General features: G+C 41.7%; 1 protein-coding gene and 1 long non-coding RNA gene across 7 annotated transcripts in view; one reads left to right on the top strand and one right to left on the bottom strand.

Annotated features, from left to right (window-relative positions):
* Positions 1-16672, top strand: part of LOC126531027 (uncharacterized) — a 43165-nt gene that overhangs the window by 15645 nt on the left and 10848 nt on the right. For 3 of the 6 annotated variants that reach the window (XM_055070919.1, XM_055070918.2, XM_055070920.1), the window contains exons 4-6: positions 12371-12438; positions 13100-13186; positions 13272-13415. In XM_055070919.1, the coding sequence (XP_054926894.1) occupies positions 12412-12438; positions 13100-13186; positions 13272-13415 (258 nt within the window). In that variant the 5' untranslated portion in view covers positions 12371-12411. Of the gene's footprint in view, positions 1-2171; positions 2264-11557; positions 11697-12370; positions 12439-13099; positions 13187-13271; positions 13416-16672 lie in introns of those variants that run through there. The other 3 variants (XR_008612582.2, XR_008612583.2, XR_008612581.2) reach the window with 1 other exon arrangement.
* Positions 2274-16672, bottom strand: part of LOC129385046 (uncharacterized) — a 40994-nt gene continuing 26595 nt past the window's right edge. Inside the window, exons 2-3 of the long non-coding RNA XR_008612587.2 lie at positions 11753-11887; positions 2274-8561 (exon numbers count right to left, since the gene is read on the bottom strand). This is a non-coding gene — a long non-coding RNA (uncharacterized lncRNA). The remainder of the gene's footprint in view (positions 8562-11752; positions 11888-16672) is intronic.

Here is a 16672-nt window from a genome sequence, read left to right on the forward strand (position 1 = left end):
ACGTCTAGCAAAGCGGCGTCGCCAGGAGGCGGAGCGGCGTGCCTGACCATGGGAACCTTAGCTCACGCTACGTATATCCTGGCATAGCCGAGCTAAGCCACTGCTATTTTTTAATACTGTTTGCTTTGTTGTAACGGTCATGCACTATACCACTTGCAATAGAGCAAGCAGGTTCAGTGAAGGAATACAGTTGACTTATGTTAATTCAGCCCTGGCGGGAGCAACGAATTAGTCAGAATTATCCAGCAGGTCAAATTAATCAAGCAGACAAAACACCAAAACGTTTATACAGTTGCTTAATTTCGAAGTATTTATCTCGGTTATAAGACGTCCCTAAACCAGACACACACCCGCTTTTTAGCAAGAAAAAGGTAGTATGCCTCCAATTCTGGCAATAAGAAAAAAGAGAGAACCAGTTAACTTTACTTTCACAAAATGGAAATTTATTTACTTAATGTCCATCCTCATCACTCTCAGACAGTGCTTTATCACTGTCTATTAAGAACCACAACATGTTGTCCTCCATACAATCCATAGTGCGTCTGCCATTCTGCATTTAGCAGACGACTCCACAACAATCGCCAACGGGATGGTGGCCCATGCCTAGACTAAACACTTTGCTAGTTTGTCCTGCCATGCATGCAATTCTCCAGAATGCCGAGAAAATGTTACGTGACTTGTTGCCGCTAGCTTAACATGCAAAATATCTTATTGTCTCAATATACTCTCGTAATCAGACTTGAAAGCGACTCGACATCGTCATCATGCTATGCTAGAACTCGTACATTGCCATCCATGGTCGCCATTACCCTGTTGTGATGGTAATTAATGGCAATCACTTAACATGCAAAATATTTTACTGCCTCAACATACTCGTAATCAGACTTCAAAGCGACTCGACATCGTCATCATGCTTTGCAAGAATTCATACATTGCCATCCATGGTCGCCATTACCGTATTGTGATGGTAATGGCAATGACGCTGGCTAAGCTGGCACTAACTGTAAGCTGTTCTGAACACGGTTTCGGTTTCGTATCCGATTGCACCGCCCAAGCAATTTCTGGATGAATTTTCTTAGGGAAAAAAAAGGCACACATTAGAATAGGACTAATACTGCAATTATTCATTGTGAGCTACTGTTTTCGATTTAAAATCTTTCTGAGGCAGGTTGAAAAAAGCCATTTATGAATGGAGATTGTTTGTTCGACACATTCACTGTACCCTAAACACTGCCAAAATAGATGGTATTGGAGTTGATTAAGTATGAGAATCGCCACAGTGATCATCATTGGGGTCAGATGCATGCGTGATGTTAACATGATTACAGAAGATACTTAGTGGAAGAAGTGAATTTTTTTCTGTACACTTCATCTGATGAAATCTGTAACTGCAGCTGACCTTAGGACATTGAGGTATGCGTCATGCTTCCTGTCTTTGTTCTGGTGTTGATAGGCATTCTCTCTGCGCACCTCAACTCAGGAGCAACTGTGGAAGGCAGTTTCAACATTGCTATGTATGTTTATTGTAGAGAAAGAAATGAGCCGTTGGAGATGCCCAAGTTCATTTCATGTTCATGTGGATTTGTTGTCTGCAGTTTAGAGGTGTTCACAATAAAAATGAAAAATAGGATTTCGGCCAGGAAATACAGAATCCTTAGTTAAGCGTACAAGTCATTTCATTATATAGGTGTTAACTGTATTTTCACATGTCTGGTCTTTCTTTGCCAAGTAGGGTCCTTGCTTACTTTCAGATGTGATATAGTTCCTTTTCTTCTGTGGTAAATAATTCAATGACTAGCGCTGAGGAAATGCTGCCCCTCTTTCATTGTCGTGTTCTTTTCGTCTTATTGAGCTTCTACTTATGGTGGGACTGACATATCAACATTTTCAGAAGTGCAATCTATTCAGTCTAGCTGAACATATTTCCTTTTAATGGTCGTTTAAGCAGTGCTCCATCAGTAGCACTCTGCATAAATGGAGTGTGAACTGGCTTTGAGCATTGTATGAATTCTGCTACAAGTTGTCAGTGCTGCTGCTTAAAGTGAACATTGCATGGCTAGGATTTTAATAGCTGAGTAAGGAACCGCGGCAAGATTTTGTTGTGCAGATAGATAGTATCTCTCTCTCTCTACATCCTGACATGATGTTGAAGCCGCTCACCATGTTTTCAGTGCTGTGCATGGTTCTGCGAGCCGTAGGTGAGCTGTGACATGGTGACTTGGTGTACATCATCTGCAGGGGTCCATCGGCTGCAAATTGCCAGGTTGGCACACTTACAATTTTTCTTTGTTGTCATTCTGCATGTTGTCACAGCAGGTACACACATGTTCGTTAGCAAAACTGTGTATGTTAACTTCTAAATTAAATTAAGTTGAGGGGTTTTACGTGCCAAGACCATGATCTGATTATGATGTATGCTGATGTGGAGCACTTTTGAGTTAATTTTGACCACCTGGGATTTTTAATGTGCACTCAATGTATGGTACACAAGCATCTTTTTGCATTCTGCCCCCATTGGAATTCAGCTGCCGAGGCTGGAATCGGACCTGTGACCTCATGCTAGGCAGTGCAACAATGCCATAGCCACTGAGCTATTGTGGCGCATTATGATAATTCCAGCTGATGTTTCTTGATGATATTGTTTTGGGCAAGTGGCCTAAGGATTGCTTAACAAGGAGTTATTTATACCCCTGTCATGTGGCGAAATTTCACTTCCTATGAGTGACATATTGTTGAACTGTGTCATTGTTCTTGCACATCATTACATGGCAAGAATTAATGTCATCTTAAAATTGTGACAGTTACAATAATTATTAGAGAATTAACAAAAATGGCAATTGCCCTTCTGTTTCATTAATATCATTTTGCAGCAATCAAATTGGCTCTGAAATATGTGATCCGCCAATTTAGACAACTAGTTTTTGCAGCTATGCAGCAGAAGTCAAGTCGAGCCAATGTGGCAAACGTGTGCAGACGACTCGGCTGAGTAGAGATGAAAATGGCAGTGACATGTCGTCGCAGCTGTCATGTGCATGCAAGTAGAGCACCACAATGAACAAAGGCAGTTGGCCCCTGAAATTGAAGCACAGGAAGCTATTTCAAGAGTGTACAAACAGCAGCTTATGCGAAATGAATGGGGAAGCCAACAACAACGAACATGGCTGAGATGGCAACATACCTGCCAACCTTTCTGAATTTTCCATAAATTTTATAAATTTCGGCTTGTTCTACGATTTTCCGAAACTTGCATCAAGTTTTATGAAAATTATAATGTTTGCAAGGAAATTTCAGAGGTGTTAAAATTTAGGGTGGCACATGATTGCAAAATATGCATGAAGAAACTTTTGTTGGATGTGCTCAATGAACCAAGATCTGGTGTGCAGTGGGCACAGATTAGAAAATGTTCAAGGTATGACTGGATGGGTCAGCCTCCATAAGATTGCAGTGATAATGCTGGGAATCCCGTCAATTCCTCGCAGTGCTCCTGATTGCAAAGGGATAGTATTTATTGCAAGCGAGACCCAAATGGAGTTTCCCTGATCGGTCTTGGAGGATAAACTGTGATAGAAAGGTCAAATGACACAAGAGGGGGTGATTGCTTTGAGCAAGTTTATTCATACAGTTGCTAGAGACAGGTGACATAGGAAACAGCAAAGTTGCTGAAGAGTCATTGTGATATAAAAACAATATATTTGTTAGTCTCTGATGTTGCAAATTCTGTTACAGCTTGTATGATTCTGCCTTGTAAGGGTAGAATCTTAGATTCTATCACCGTGGCTGCATCTAAAGGTAAATCAATGTTAATAAAATGAATGTGTAGCCTACAAAAGGTATGTGCTCAGGGCACATTTCACCGTGTATGATAAGACATCAATGTGCCTAACCTCCAAGCATAATTATTATGGCCATTGTGTAACCCTTCCAGCTTTTCCTTCTTTTTCTTTTTTTTCCGCCTGTAGGTGATGCACCTCCAACGTTGAGTTTTTTTGTCACATATTATCAAATTAACACAACGGTTTATTTTTGGTTATGTGACATGGATAATGACAAATGCCCTCATGGTATGGTCCTCACTTTGCTATCTGATGTTAGTGACATGGCAGGACAGAAACACGGAAAATGTGCCGGTGCGTTAGTGACACTGAAAGGGTTAAAGAAGTGTAGCGAAAGTAGTAAAAGGGGTGTCCTTATTACTAGAAAGGGGTGAAAACGACATATTTTTCTTTTCTTTTTGAATACAGTGGACAACAGAAGATAAAATTAACCTACTTTTCCACTTCTTAACGAGGGGCAGTATGCAGTGCAAACCAGAGGGGACAGAATAAAAATATAAGAAAGGGATAAATGCTTGTGTACAGCTATTGGAAGTTGGAACTTGTTTAACTTTGGCATGTTATTGGTTTGTCTGGTTCATGCTGCATATTTGTTTACTGTCATCTTTAACCATGTTGCCAAAAAAGGTGTTACATACAAGATTTTAAGTGCATTTTTTGTTCCCCAGTCTGGTGCATTGGTTAAGCACCAGATTGCAAACTTCATCAGTTACTGCAGCAGCCTTGTTTCATTGCAAGTCATATGTGAAGGTTTTGTAGTTGGCCATAAACTTAAGATTTCTAGGAAAAGCTCCTCACAAAAAAACATACTGTCTGTGCCTGTTGTCTTAATCTGTATCAAAAGAAAAAAAAAATTGTTACAAATTGGCAAATTACTAGTGCGGATTAATGAAACCCAAAGAAGTTATGGCTGGCTAACTAAAAGGCAATCTTTCATGTCCACTTTCTATGGTTTTTGTTATGTCTGGGTATCAAACTGGCACTGAACCGTTGAACCAGAACATTACAATTTTTTTCACTCCAAAGCGAAACTAAAAGAAAAAAACGCTTTTTCAGTGCAGGTTCACCACCTATTCTGAAAATTTTCATGCATGCATTGCCTGCACTTGTGCTCAGCTATGCTACCTCATTTGTAAATACGCACCATCTTCCCGTGATTTTGAAAGCAGCAGCGCCTTTTGTACAGTTTTCAGCGTATTGCGTCAGTGGGCAGACTTGTTGACGCGACAAAACTATTTGCATCGCATCCAATGCATGGACCCACCAGACTGTGATGCACGCAAAGTACCTGAGACATTGAAGCATGTATACTTGTTGCATGTCCCCAGTATTGTTGATCTCCTTGTTAGCGTTAATTAACAGGTCGTACAGATAAAAGGCGTTACTGGGCCGTCAACCGGACATGCGTATAAATGAAGCGAGCTATCAAGGCTCTCTTAGAAAATTTAGCTACCACAAGCCTAGATTCAAGGCAGTGAACGAGCCCTTCGAACGCAAACATAAAAATAATCGCATCACATCCTACTATCTGTCCTTATCATTACTCCTCGGTTCCCTATTTTTTCTTTTTCGCTTTCCCCCTGAGCAGGGTGTAGCACCCTGGATGACTGTGTGGTTCCTCAGTGTATTCTCCTCTCTCACTCTCCCTAATGAAGCTTCGTATCGCATAGATTCCAGCATTGGTATTGAGACTCTCGCCATGATGCGAGAGGATGGTTAATAGAAAACATCCTATTCTCTTCAAGTGCCTGCTTGCTTAACAAGAAAAAAAAACAATATTCTACAGCCCTATGCACAAAACATTTTCTTCCATAGACTTAAGCATAGCGTCCAGTACACTTGTGCCATATCTAGAATGGAATATGAATAATACCCATTATGGAAGTGGTTACTTCCCCATTGTTCTAAACCTTACAAAACAAGCTAAGTGCTCTGCACACGTTCCTCCATTCAGCCAACTGGATGACGTTTTGCGCAATAACACACCTGCCCTGGAATGATAGCTGTCAACTTAGTCTAGACGATGCATTAGCATACATAACAGAGTTCATTATTGATGCTGCATCAGTATGTATTCCCCACAGAAATGGGTCGCCTTTGAAACAACTTATTTCATGGTGGAATGAGGAGTGCAGGGAAGCCCGGAAAAAGCAAAACAAGGCTTGGAATCTTCTCCGCAACTCCCCAACCACAGAGAACCTAATTAACTTCAAGGCAATTAAGTCGCAAGGTAGAAGAACACGCCGCTGTGCTAAACAGGAAAGTTAGGAAAAATTCATAAGCAGCATCAGTTCTTATACAGGATGTAACAGGATGAACAAAATAAAAGGCAGTGAAACACATCCTCTACCATTACTAAATACACAAGGAGACACTCTTGAGGACTAGGCTGATTGTCTAGCAGCACACTTCGAGCACACTTCCAGTACATCTCATTACACAGATACATTCCTAAAATACCAGCGACAAGCAGAACAACTGCCTCTCGGTCGGAAAGACACGTACAGTGAAGTTTACGATCATCCATTTATCATGGCGGAGTTCCAGGCCTGCTCCAGGTCTGCTCCAGGAAGTGACAGTAATGTATGATATGATCAAACACTTACACCCTGAAAGCCACAGAACACTACTGACACTCTTCAACTTCATGTTCTCTGCCGGCTACATTCCGTCCACCTGGAAAGAAGCAATCGTAATTCTTATTCTCAAAGAGGGCAAGGAACCTTCCTCACCCAGTAGTTATAGGCCTATAGCTCTGACAAGTTGTTTATGCAAGCTCTTTGAGAAAATGATTAACCGGTGCCTCAATCATTTTCTTAAAAGCAACAAAATACTCAATCCCTTATAGTGTGTTTTAGGGAAGGTAGATCCACAACAGATCACTTTTTCCGCATCAAGACAAATATCCATGATGCGTTTGTGCACAAACAGTTTTTCTTACCGTACTTTTAGATGTGGAGAAGGCGTACAACACAACTTGGCACTTTGGAATCCTCCAAGATCTGTCTGAAATTGGAGTCTAAGGCAACTTACTGAATGTTATTCAGAGCTACCTCTCCCATCGCGCGTTCTGTGTTAGAGTTGGCAACATTCTGTCAGGTCCTTTTATGCAAGAGGCTGGTGTTCCACAAGGTGGTGTGCTGAGCTGCACTCTTTTTATTGTCATACCACATACTATGTTTTGTTCTGTATACATGGATGACATCCAGATAGGTTACAAATCACTCTATTAAAGTATCTGCGAGAGACAAGTACCACTTGGCTTAAGTAAATTGTCTAATTGGGCAGACAAGAACAGTTTCAAACTAAACTGTCAGAAAAGTACATGTGTCATGTTCTCAAACAAGAGAGATGTACAGCCAGACCCCATAATAGATCTCAATGGAGAACGACTATCTGTAAGCCGTGAACATAAATTTTTAGGTATCATTTTAGACTTGAAGTTCACTTTTGTTCCACACCTGAAGTATCTTAAAGCAAAATGCCCCAAACTATGAACCTACTGAAGCTCCTGTCACGCACACTCTGGGGATGCGACAGGAGATGCATTATAAAGTTGTACAAAAGTCTAATATTAACATGCCTTGACTACGGAGCAATAGTCTATAATTCTGCTGGACCTACTGCTCTGAAAATGCTAGATCCTATCCACCACTTAGGAATCCGCCTTGCTACAGGTGCCTTTAGGACTAGTCCTGTGCAAAGCCTGCACGTTGAATCTAACGAAAGGACATATTTAAGCTTTTTGTATGCCTTGAAGGTAAAATCAGCTGTAGGTAATCCATGCCATTCAGTTAGTCACGACTTGTCCACGGCCAGGCTGTTCCGTAACTGCCCAGCCATCCAGCCTCCTCTGTCCTTCCGGTCGGAAGCACTCTCATAAAAAACTGGCGTCCATCTTTTGGAGAATGTCCTAATGGCTCCTACTCGGTTCCACCGCCTTTGGAGTGGCAGACTATTCAGTGTGACATCTCTTTCATAGAAATATCGAAACAAGCACCTGAGGCACATATATATTCACATTTTCTTGAACTTAGGAGAAGTATTCCTGTGCTTAATTTTACACCGATGCTTCGAAGTCTCCTGCTAGTGTTGCTTATGCAGCTCTCGGACCCTTATTTTCAACATCTGGGACACTAAATCCACACACCAGTATCTTTACAGTGGAAGCACACGCTATACTCTCGGCTATTCAATGCATAAGGGTCACAAATGTCGCTAAGGCTATTGTCTTCACAGACTCAGTAAGTGTTGTGGGAGCCTTAATTAGTCTACGGAAACAAAAGAACTCTGTTTTGAATTTACTGTAAAGCTTATTGTGCCCCACATATATGTGCAACCAAGTCATTGTCTTATGCTGGGTACCTGGCCTCAAAGGTATAAAAGGCAGCGTAGCTGCTGACGAAAACGCTACGTCCGTGAGTTTTAGTGACAAAGATGGAACTATCCCCATCCCTGCCACAGACCTAAAGTCTTTTCTACGCATTAAACTGAGGAACCATTGGCAAGGAAAGTGGGATACCCAAGCATTGAATAAGGTTCACATGATAAAACCAAAACTAGGGAACTGGATAACTGGAAAAACAGCATGATATAAGGAAGTACTTCTTTGCTGATTAAGAATAGGAAACACTTACAGTACTCACTTTTACCTCTTGACTGGGGGAAATCCTTTGACTTGTAAGTGCAGCAACATTCTCATAGTCCTCCATGTTCTTATTCAATGTCCTGCAATAGAAGCAGAGAGGAAAAGGTATTTCCCTTCTGCATATCATGAAAATATACCTCTTTACCTAGCATTTTTTCTTAGTAATGAACCACTTTTTAACCTGAAATTAGTCTTTTTTTAGCTGAAACAGACACTCTGAAAATCATTTGGCCAGGTAACTTTTACCATACGATTAATAGCCCTTGTATTCAAGGGCTCTCTTGAAGCTCTAGCGTCACTGTTATGTTTTGTTGCATCATGTTTTTTAACGAAGCCCAATTGCCATAGCCCACAACACTAACTAATCAGTATTATTATTTTAGTACCTATATGTTTTACGTCATTTACAGCGGGTTCTTCTTTAAGCCCATTTACAGCCATGTCACATCTACCAAGTGCCATGCCGCTCGTTAGCCATAAGTGGCCCTTTCGCCATAAAACACCACACTTCATCATCATCAATTATTTTGTAACTACGCGCAGCCTGAAGAACAGGCAGGCGTAATCTTTCAGTGCAGCTTAGCAGCACCGTCAAGTTATTGTTGTGTTGTTTTCCTGTAATTATTCTTCAGCTATGCAAATGAACTTGAACCTGTTCGAACCACTATTTTTTCATTCCGGAGTTGAACTGAAACTGAGCTGTCTTCAGTTTAAACGAAATGAAAACCAGAACGCAAAAAGTTCCAGTTGGTGCTCCGTAGTTTGTGGTCTGCACCATCTTTTGAAACTGTATGCGTAGTGGTGAGAGATCACGTTCTTAAATTATCTCTTGTAAGAGGGGTTCATTGCTTTGCATTTCATTTGTCGATATAGTAAGTGAAAAGTGGCTCAAAATGTGATGAAAACACTTATGTAAGCATCAGCAAAGCACAAGCTCGTCTGCAGTGCCAAGTTCTAGCTTGTAGCACCCTGCTAAAGCATACACTTTCAGGTAGGGAAGGGCAGTGAGTGGACATACAGTCCTATATTCTTTTGCTTGTCCCTTTCTTAAGTGGTGCTGATGAAGATGAACACACAGTGAAACCTTAGTACAACAACCATCATAATAACAAATTATCAGATATAACAAAGTAAATCTAAAATTCCCCTCACCAATTTCAGCGTGTAATTGAATATATGCTTACAAAGAATATCGATATAACAAAAATAATTTCATGCCGAATACGCATTCACACGAGGTCCAACTGTAGTGGCTAAATACATCCACGCACATGCTAGGACATGTGAAATGAGCTGCGCTATTCGGATGGTGAATACAGTAAACGACCGATTTTTCGGACCCTCTAGGGAACGTAAAAACGTCCGAAAATTCAGGCAGTCCGAAAAAATGAATGCATGCAAAAAAACGCACCTCTTTTCTTTTTTTCTCGGATCTAGAGGTAAAGGGCGAAGTACCACGCTTCCGAAACCCTGCCAAAGCATCAATGAACGTGCTATAAAAAGAGGCGTTCAAAAACTCTGTATGCAGCCGACTGCCGGTTTATTATGTACATGTCCATCGTCGGGCAGCCAGTGTTATTGCTGCAATGGCTTGAAGAACTTGTTGATTGTTTGGACGGCGTTCCGGTTGCATGCGATCATATTCACCTCGATCTGAGCAAGGGTCATGTCAGCACTGTACACGGATGAAAGAGTCAACAGTGCTCGCGTCAACTCGGCGCTTGTAGGCGGCGCAGGCATTGGCTCCTCATTTTCAACATCGGAGTCTACTGAATCCCCCACAACCTGACGGACTATTCCCTCGTCAGTCAGTTCTGCGCAGAAGTTGAGCTCGTTGTCAGCGTCAACAAACTGTTCAAAAGTTATTTCCGTGGGTACGGTACTGCTTTCCGCGCTTCGATGCCATCGGCGAGGACGACGAAGACGAAGTGGGGGCCATCGAAGGCAAGCGAAATCCTCAAGTTGCGAACAGTGGAGTTCGCTGACGAGCGTCGAAGCACCTAGGCCTAGCGTCGCAGAGCACACTTGACACAACAGCACAACCACACACCACGCTAGCCAAAACGTGGCCTGCGCAAACAAACGAAATAGCACCACAGAACACCTATATAGCGCCGCTCCGGAAACTCCGCCGGAGGCGGAAGTGCGGCCATTTGCGGCGATGAACATAGCCAGCGTGGCCAGACCAAATAGGTGTGTGACAGCTAGATTCGACTTGTTGTGGTTCAAAGCGGTGATATGCTTGGGATGCAAGTCGATTTCCTTCGCAAGGGCGCTGTGCGAGGAGCCAAAAAGTCCGGAAAATTGGACGGCGGGGGGTTCGAGCGTCCGAAACTTCAGATGTCCTTATACATTGATTCTATGGGAAATTCAGTCGTTGACTGTATGTGCAAGCTCCCAGTGAGATGCATTTGCAGCTGCATTCTTAGTTTTAGCTGAGTGTAGTATGCCACGCGTTGTTATGAACTTTAAGCATAACAGTTATGACAGAATTGCCATCAAACCTGACATTCCGCTATGCAATCTCTCTTGAGTAACTGGTAGTATCAGAGGGTTATATATATAATGTTTTTCAGGTTGTTATTACTGTGTTATTTTATGCATTGGATTCATCTTACAAGTGCATAGTGGTTGCTTTTTCCCCTGGTGTCTACCATGATGCTTCTTGTACTTTTATTATTATTATTATTATTATTATTATTATTATTATTATTTCTTGTCATGTTCATGCTTGTTGTTCAGCAAACTAGTGATACCACATAAAACAGCTTTGTGAACACTCAAGTACTAGTAGTAATAATGGTACATACCTATACAGTGTAGTCCAGTTGTGGTCATCATAATATTACTCATTTTTCTGGGCAGATTTTATGCAACTTCAGTTAATCATTTGGGAGAGAGATATTATTTTGCTATACATGGTTATGATTAAAATAAGTGATATTGTGAGTGGACTGGCTGACTATAGTTGTCGCAATATACCTTTAATGTGAGGTAGCAAAGTACAAGTAGGTTGTTGTCGTCTACTGTTAATTTCCCAGATTTCTAATGCTCCCTTCATATTTTGTTTGAACAGGATGGATGCTGTTAGACACTCAAGTAGAAGCTCCATCGCTACCATGGAAGCTGCTGGAAAAGTTCAAGCAGAGCCTGTCCACAGTGTTTTGATCATCAAATGATTCTCTCTTGTGAATAAAGTATTGTTGTAAATGGGGCTTTGTTGTGTTGCATCACTTCTTTGCATGAAAAAAGCATTAAAAAAAAGGCTCACCATAACAAATGCATTCAGAAAGATGGGCTGGGTGTCCAATGTTTGTTTGATTGTTGCATGTTCTTCGAAGAGCTGCACAATTTCTTCAGCACCAACTACCAGGGGCATGCACGAGGCAAATCTTCAACGGTGTACCTGTAAAATTTCCGACAGCCAGCTGTTATAATTATGCAATTTTTTTTTTATGCCTAAATGTTGGCAACTACAGTCACAGGATAATCAGTGTTACACACTCATGAATGTCCAGAAGGTTTTCCTTTCTGGCAGTCATGTGAAGGCTGCAGTACTTAAATGCATTGTTATGTTGAAAATTTTTCCTTTCAGACATGACAGAAGAAAAGTTGACCGAGGCCAATTTTCGGCTGTGGTAAAGAGTTTTGTGAAAAAGTTGACTCAAGTAAATTCTTATTCAGTGTTTGTCTTGAATTGTATGAAGCATAATGGGGATCAACAAAAGCGTAGATTAAGAGAATTGGAAACATTTCTTGTTAATATTTTCGTTGGAACCTGACTCATATTTTTAATGCTGGCCACAGTAATCTGCAAATGTACCTACATCAAGGAAGACTGCAGGGTATGTAGTACGGTGCAAAAGAAGTGCATTCATCTTTTTTTCAGGTCGCACCGATCCCTTGCCAATCATCCTCAAGGAAGACATCATGGGATTTGGACGAATGGAGATGGAAGTACGAATCCTCTAACCACTTCTGTTTTTTTTCTCCAGTGTTAGTTATTAGCAAAGCTGTGCAGATTGCATTGTTTCAAATAAGTTTTCTCATTTTTTAAGTGGTAATAAAATAGCCATGTCATGTTAAAGTGTGGGAATGCACCTAGCCTAATAGTAAGTCCTTCGCATCTGCCCAAATTTAATCTGCTGCCAATGTGGTTGGTGTGGCTCTGCAGCACTATTACAACTATTGCATTTTATTTGAAGTTTGCAGGCTTAAAGGGGCAGTTTCTGTAACGTTAAAATCTAGACGTTGGACAACTTAGAAGTTCTTGGCTCACTAAAGTTCTCTTTTAAGCAACAATGAAGTAAGAATATAAATGATGCTCCTTTAGCTGTTGTGATCAACATTCGTCGAACAGGTGATGTTACTGGCGCCGACGTTTAGACAGGTTGACTTGTCTTAATGGCTATAACTTTGTTGTTGCCCCAACGAGGACAAGTTCGTTTGTTGCTCCAGCAACATCACTTGTTTGATCACTTCTCCATTTTCCTGCAATCCTCTCTTTAGCAGTAGTTTTATGTTTGTAAGTAGCTTTCAGCATACATTAGTTAAGCCTCTAAGGTGTATTGGGAAACTGCCCTGACACCTTTTTCTTTTCATACTTGTGCACTTCCAGATGGACTATGCAGAGGAGACAACAGAGAAAAGGAGAACACTGGAGATTGAGAAGGAAGAGACAGAGGAGCTCAAACTTAAGTACAAGGTGACTGCAAGCATTCTTCACTGGCATGCATCCTCCTCTGGTCAAAGTATTGAATTGCCAATCTTTTTTTTTTTTACCTCTCAAGGCCGTTCAAGAGAAAGAAAAGGTAGTTCAGGAGGCCTTGGCAAGCCTGAAGGCCAATTTCTACTGCGACCTTTGTGACAAACAGTACACAAAGCATCAGGAGTTTGACAACCACATCAACTCTTATGACCATGCTCACAAACAGGTATGTGTTGATGCAACTTTGCAACCTGGAGAGTTTACAGTGCACTGGGTTTTTAGTGCAAGCACCAGTTTATGCAGTGTTGCTGAAAATAAAAGGTTGTTGTGAGTGTTCGTGCCATAACTTAGAAACTATGCTTATAACATGACATAAATCAACTGATAAACACAGGTGCTGACTGGCAACAGTCATGTTTATTTGTGGTCAGAAATCCTGCTTGTATACTTGTTATGCTACTGGCAAAAACAAAAGATAGCAAATCATAAGAGGAACAGTCACTAAGACTAGATCATGGACCCGACCTCCCTGCATTGTGCCCATTGCCAGTGTTGTTTCTTTCATTAAATATGCACCTACTGGCCAAAATCGGTGCTTCATTGCTGATATTACGCATTTGGTTACCAACGTGAAGCAGCTTGCTGTGAATACCATGCAGTGAATGACATTTTAATCATCACTGTAATTGTGAAATGGAAAATCAAATAGAACGCTTGGTCCCTGCAAGTGGTTGCCTTTAGTGTAACAAATCTAGTGCTGTGCTTTGTCGGATTACCAGACCTATGGCTCCTGGATTTTTTATCTTTTTTTCAACAGCTTTGCACGCGATATTATACATTACGAGTTCAGTAATGGTGCGGTTAAACTCTTTTGAAGATGTCATCACCTGTTTAATTTCATCAACAGCCCTCTGTATCTCAACAGGCTGTTGCATCCTTAAATCAGATTCAGTCAGACATCTTTATAGCAAAGTGCTCGGGGCTTTCAAATTCTTTATACAGGTCACTTCGTTGTAAAAGTCATGCATCATACCACTCACTCGCAATAGAGCAGGCTAAGCACATTCAACAAAAGAAAACCTCTTTAACATGAATTGAAAGACTTAGTGAAAGAAGTCGCTAACTTTTTCGTGCACGCTTTGTTTGACACGTGTGACTGCAGCCATCCTCATTGCACAAGTCCATACCATGCGCTGCAGTCAAACGTAGGAGCTATGCAAAGGTGCGGGCCATCTAATACTGCCATCGCCTTCCTTGTCATCAGAATTCTTTGTTCTGTTTTGGGATCTTCACTACTGCTGCCTTCGTTGACGTTCAAGTCCTTTCTGCCTTAGATGGCTTTGAAGATGTCGTCGGCCATCAGTTCTGATTATGTCATCATGTGGCCACCAACTTCGAAGTATTCATTAGCTGCCTGTGCTCATTGATGTGTTACAACAAGCAGCATACTATGAGTCGAATGATTCCTGGAGGAGTGCAGCAGGACTTCTGATATTGGCAAACTTTTCGAGTGTGTCGCTAGCACTGCTGTTAGCACTAGCACAGAGTACATATTGGTGACATCTGTGGAGAGCGCTGGAGGCACCACTACGTGGTGTTCATTATAAAGCAATGAATCGCCCATTGGGGACACTTAAATTCCTTCGTTATACTGGCAAATTCATTGTCGTGGTCTTCATTGTAGAGGCATTTGCAATACATGTGAAAGAGAGGAATTCGGCTAGGACCTAAAAAATCCTTCATTATACAGGTCATTTCACTGTAGTGGCATTCGCTGCATAGGAACTTAGGTGTACATTCAGATGTGTTGAAAACTAAATGCAGACGAGAACTGTGAATTTGCATGAGTATTCAGATACTGAATTTATCATATTCTTTATTTTACTATGAGGCATCTCTTTGCTCTCTGCAACCAAGTTATCTGTATGACCACGGTTTACTGTGCTGCATATTAAAGCGAAAGCTTTACTAAGCCAACCAGTGCGCCATTTCGGCTCGTCGCGCAGTATGCCGTATGCAGGCAGTCATATGCCATATGCCGTGGCCGACGAACGACCTTGAGCCGCCGTTGCCTAGTAACGCCGCAGCCGCACTCCAACAGATGGTGCCGCCGTCGCCGCTCGCTCCACTAGATGTGCTCCGCTGGGGTAGAGGGAGAGGAGGTGTTGCCTCACGGGGCGCTTTATCTCAGTGTATTTAGTCGTTATGGAGAGCACGAAAGAGATGCAACAACGACATAACGAAGCAAGGAAGAGGCAGCGCACTCAAGAGACGCCAGAACAATGCGCCGCACGACTCGAGAAGCGTCGTAACGAAGATGCAGCTAGAAGAAGTCGTGCCACGTCCCAGAGTTACTCTTCAACTGCGGAAGAGACCGCTTTTTGTTCTTGAGAGCGTCGAAACGAGAAGGTGCGTAGACGATGTGCTGAGGAAACGGAGGAAGAATGTGCAAGAAGACTCGAGACCACAAGCGTAGCCATGCAGCTCTTGCTTTCGCAATTCAACTAGGATTAAGCAGAGCTGAACGACAGGCAAATTTTTAATAGCGTGTGCAACTCGACCGTGACCTTCCATTCTCTCTCTTGTCCTGATGTGTATTGTTTGCTCCTTCCCCTAGTGTGAGGTAGTCTGCTGAATGTTACTTTCATAAAACCTCTCGCCTTCCTTCATTTTCTCTTATTTGGTGTGCAGCAAACATACTTTTGTGTGGGACTTGCAGCAGCTTTCTGTCATGCGCTGAAGCACCTAGCTTGTGTAATTGAAAGTGGTAGTTAATTTTAATGATCTTGTAGTGGTGCTGCCCACAGCAGTGGCACCACTTTATATAACCACGAAAGAAGACTGGCTAGCTTATACACCATAGAACAGTCCGTGGTCTGTCTAGCGTAGCTTTTGTGGCATGATAGTACATTACGAGCCAGAACAAGGATGCCTTAATAAATGTGGGCAGTCACGCAACACCAGCCTCCTAAAAGCCATTTTTGGAGGTTGAAAGTACTAATCTATTTGCAGCTGAACTGCTCTTAATTTTGTTTATTTTATTTTTAACTGGCTGTGGCATTTTGCAGCAGAGCACAAGCTTGTGGATTCAATTTCCAGCTGTGGAGGCTGAACTTTGACTGGGGCGAAATGCAAAAAAGCTCGTGTACTGTGCATTGGGTGCATGTTAACCCTTTCAGGGTCGGATCTCTTTCTTTTTTTATTGCAGGTTTCAATTCTTCTGAGGGACCTATTTCGGAAAAAATTTACCGTCATTTTTCTAGGGTGACCGTAAATTGAGAAAAAAGACGTACTCTTCATTCATGAATAACAACAATAAAAAAAAGAAATAAACTTACAAGAATTAAAAATTTGATGCATTGTTATAGTTCAAGGCTTAAAATATGCGCACATGGGAATATTTCGCAAGTCTCAAATATTCTTGCTCTTACAATAATATTTACGTCCATAGCTTAATCGAACTGCGTAGGTGAGCGCACTCAA

Source organism: Dermacentor andersoni, chromosome 5, assembly GCF_023375885.2.
Source record: "Dermacentor andersoni chromosome 5, qqDerAnde1_hic_scaffold, whole genome shotgun sequence".
Classification (NCBI taxonomy): Eukaryota; Metazoa; Arthropoda; class Arachnida; order Ixodida; family Ixodidae; genus Dermacentor; species Dermacentor andersoni.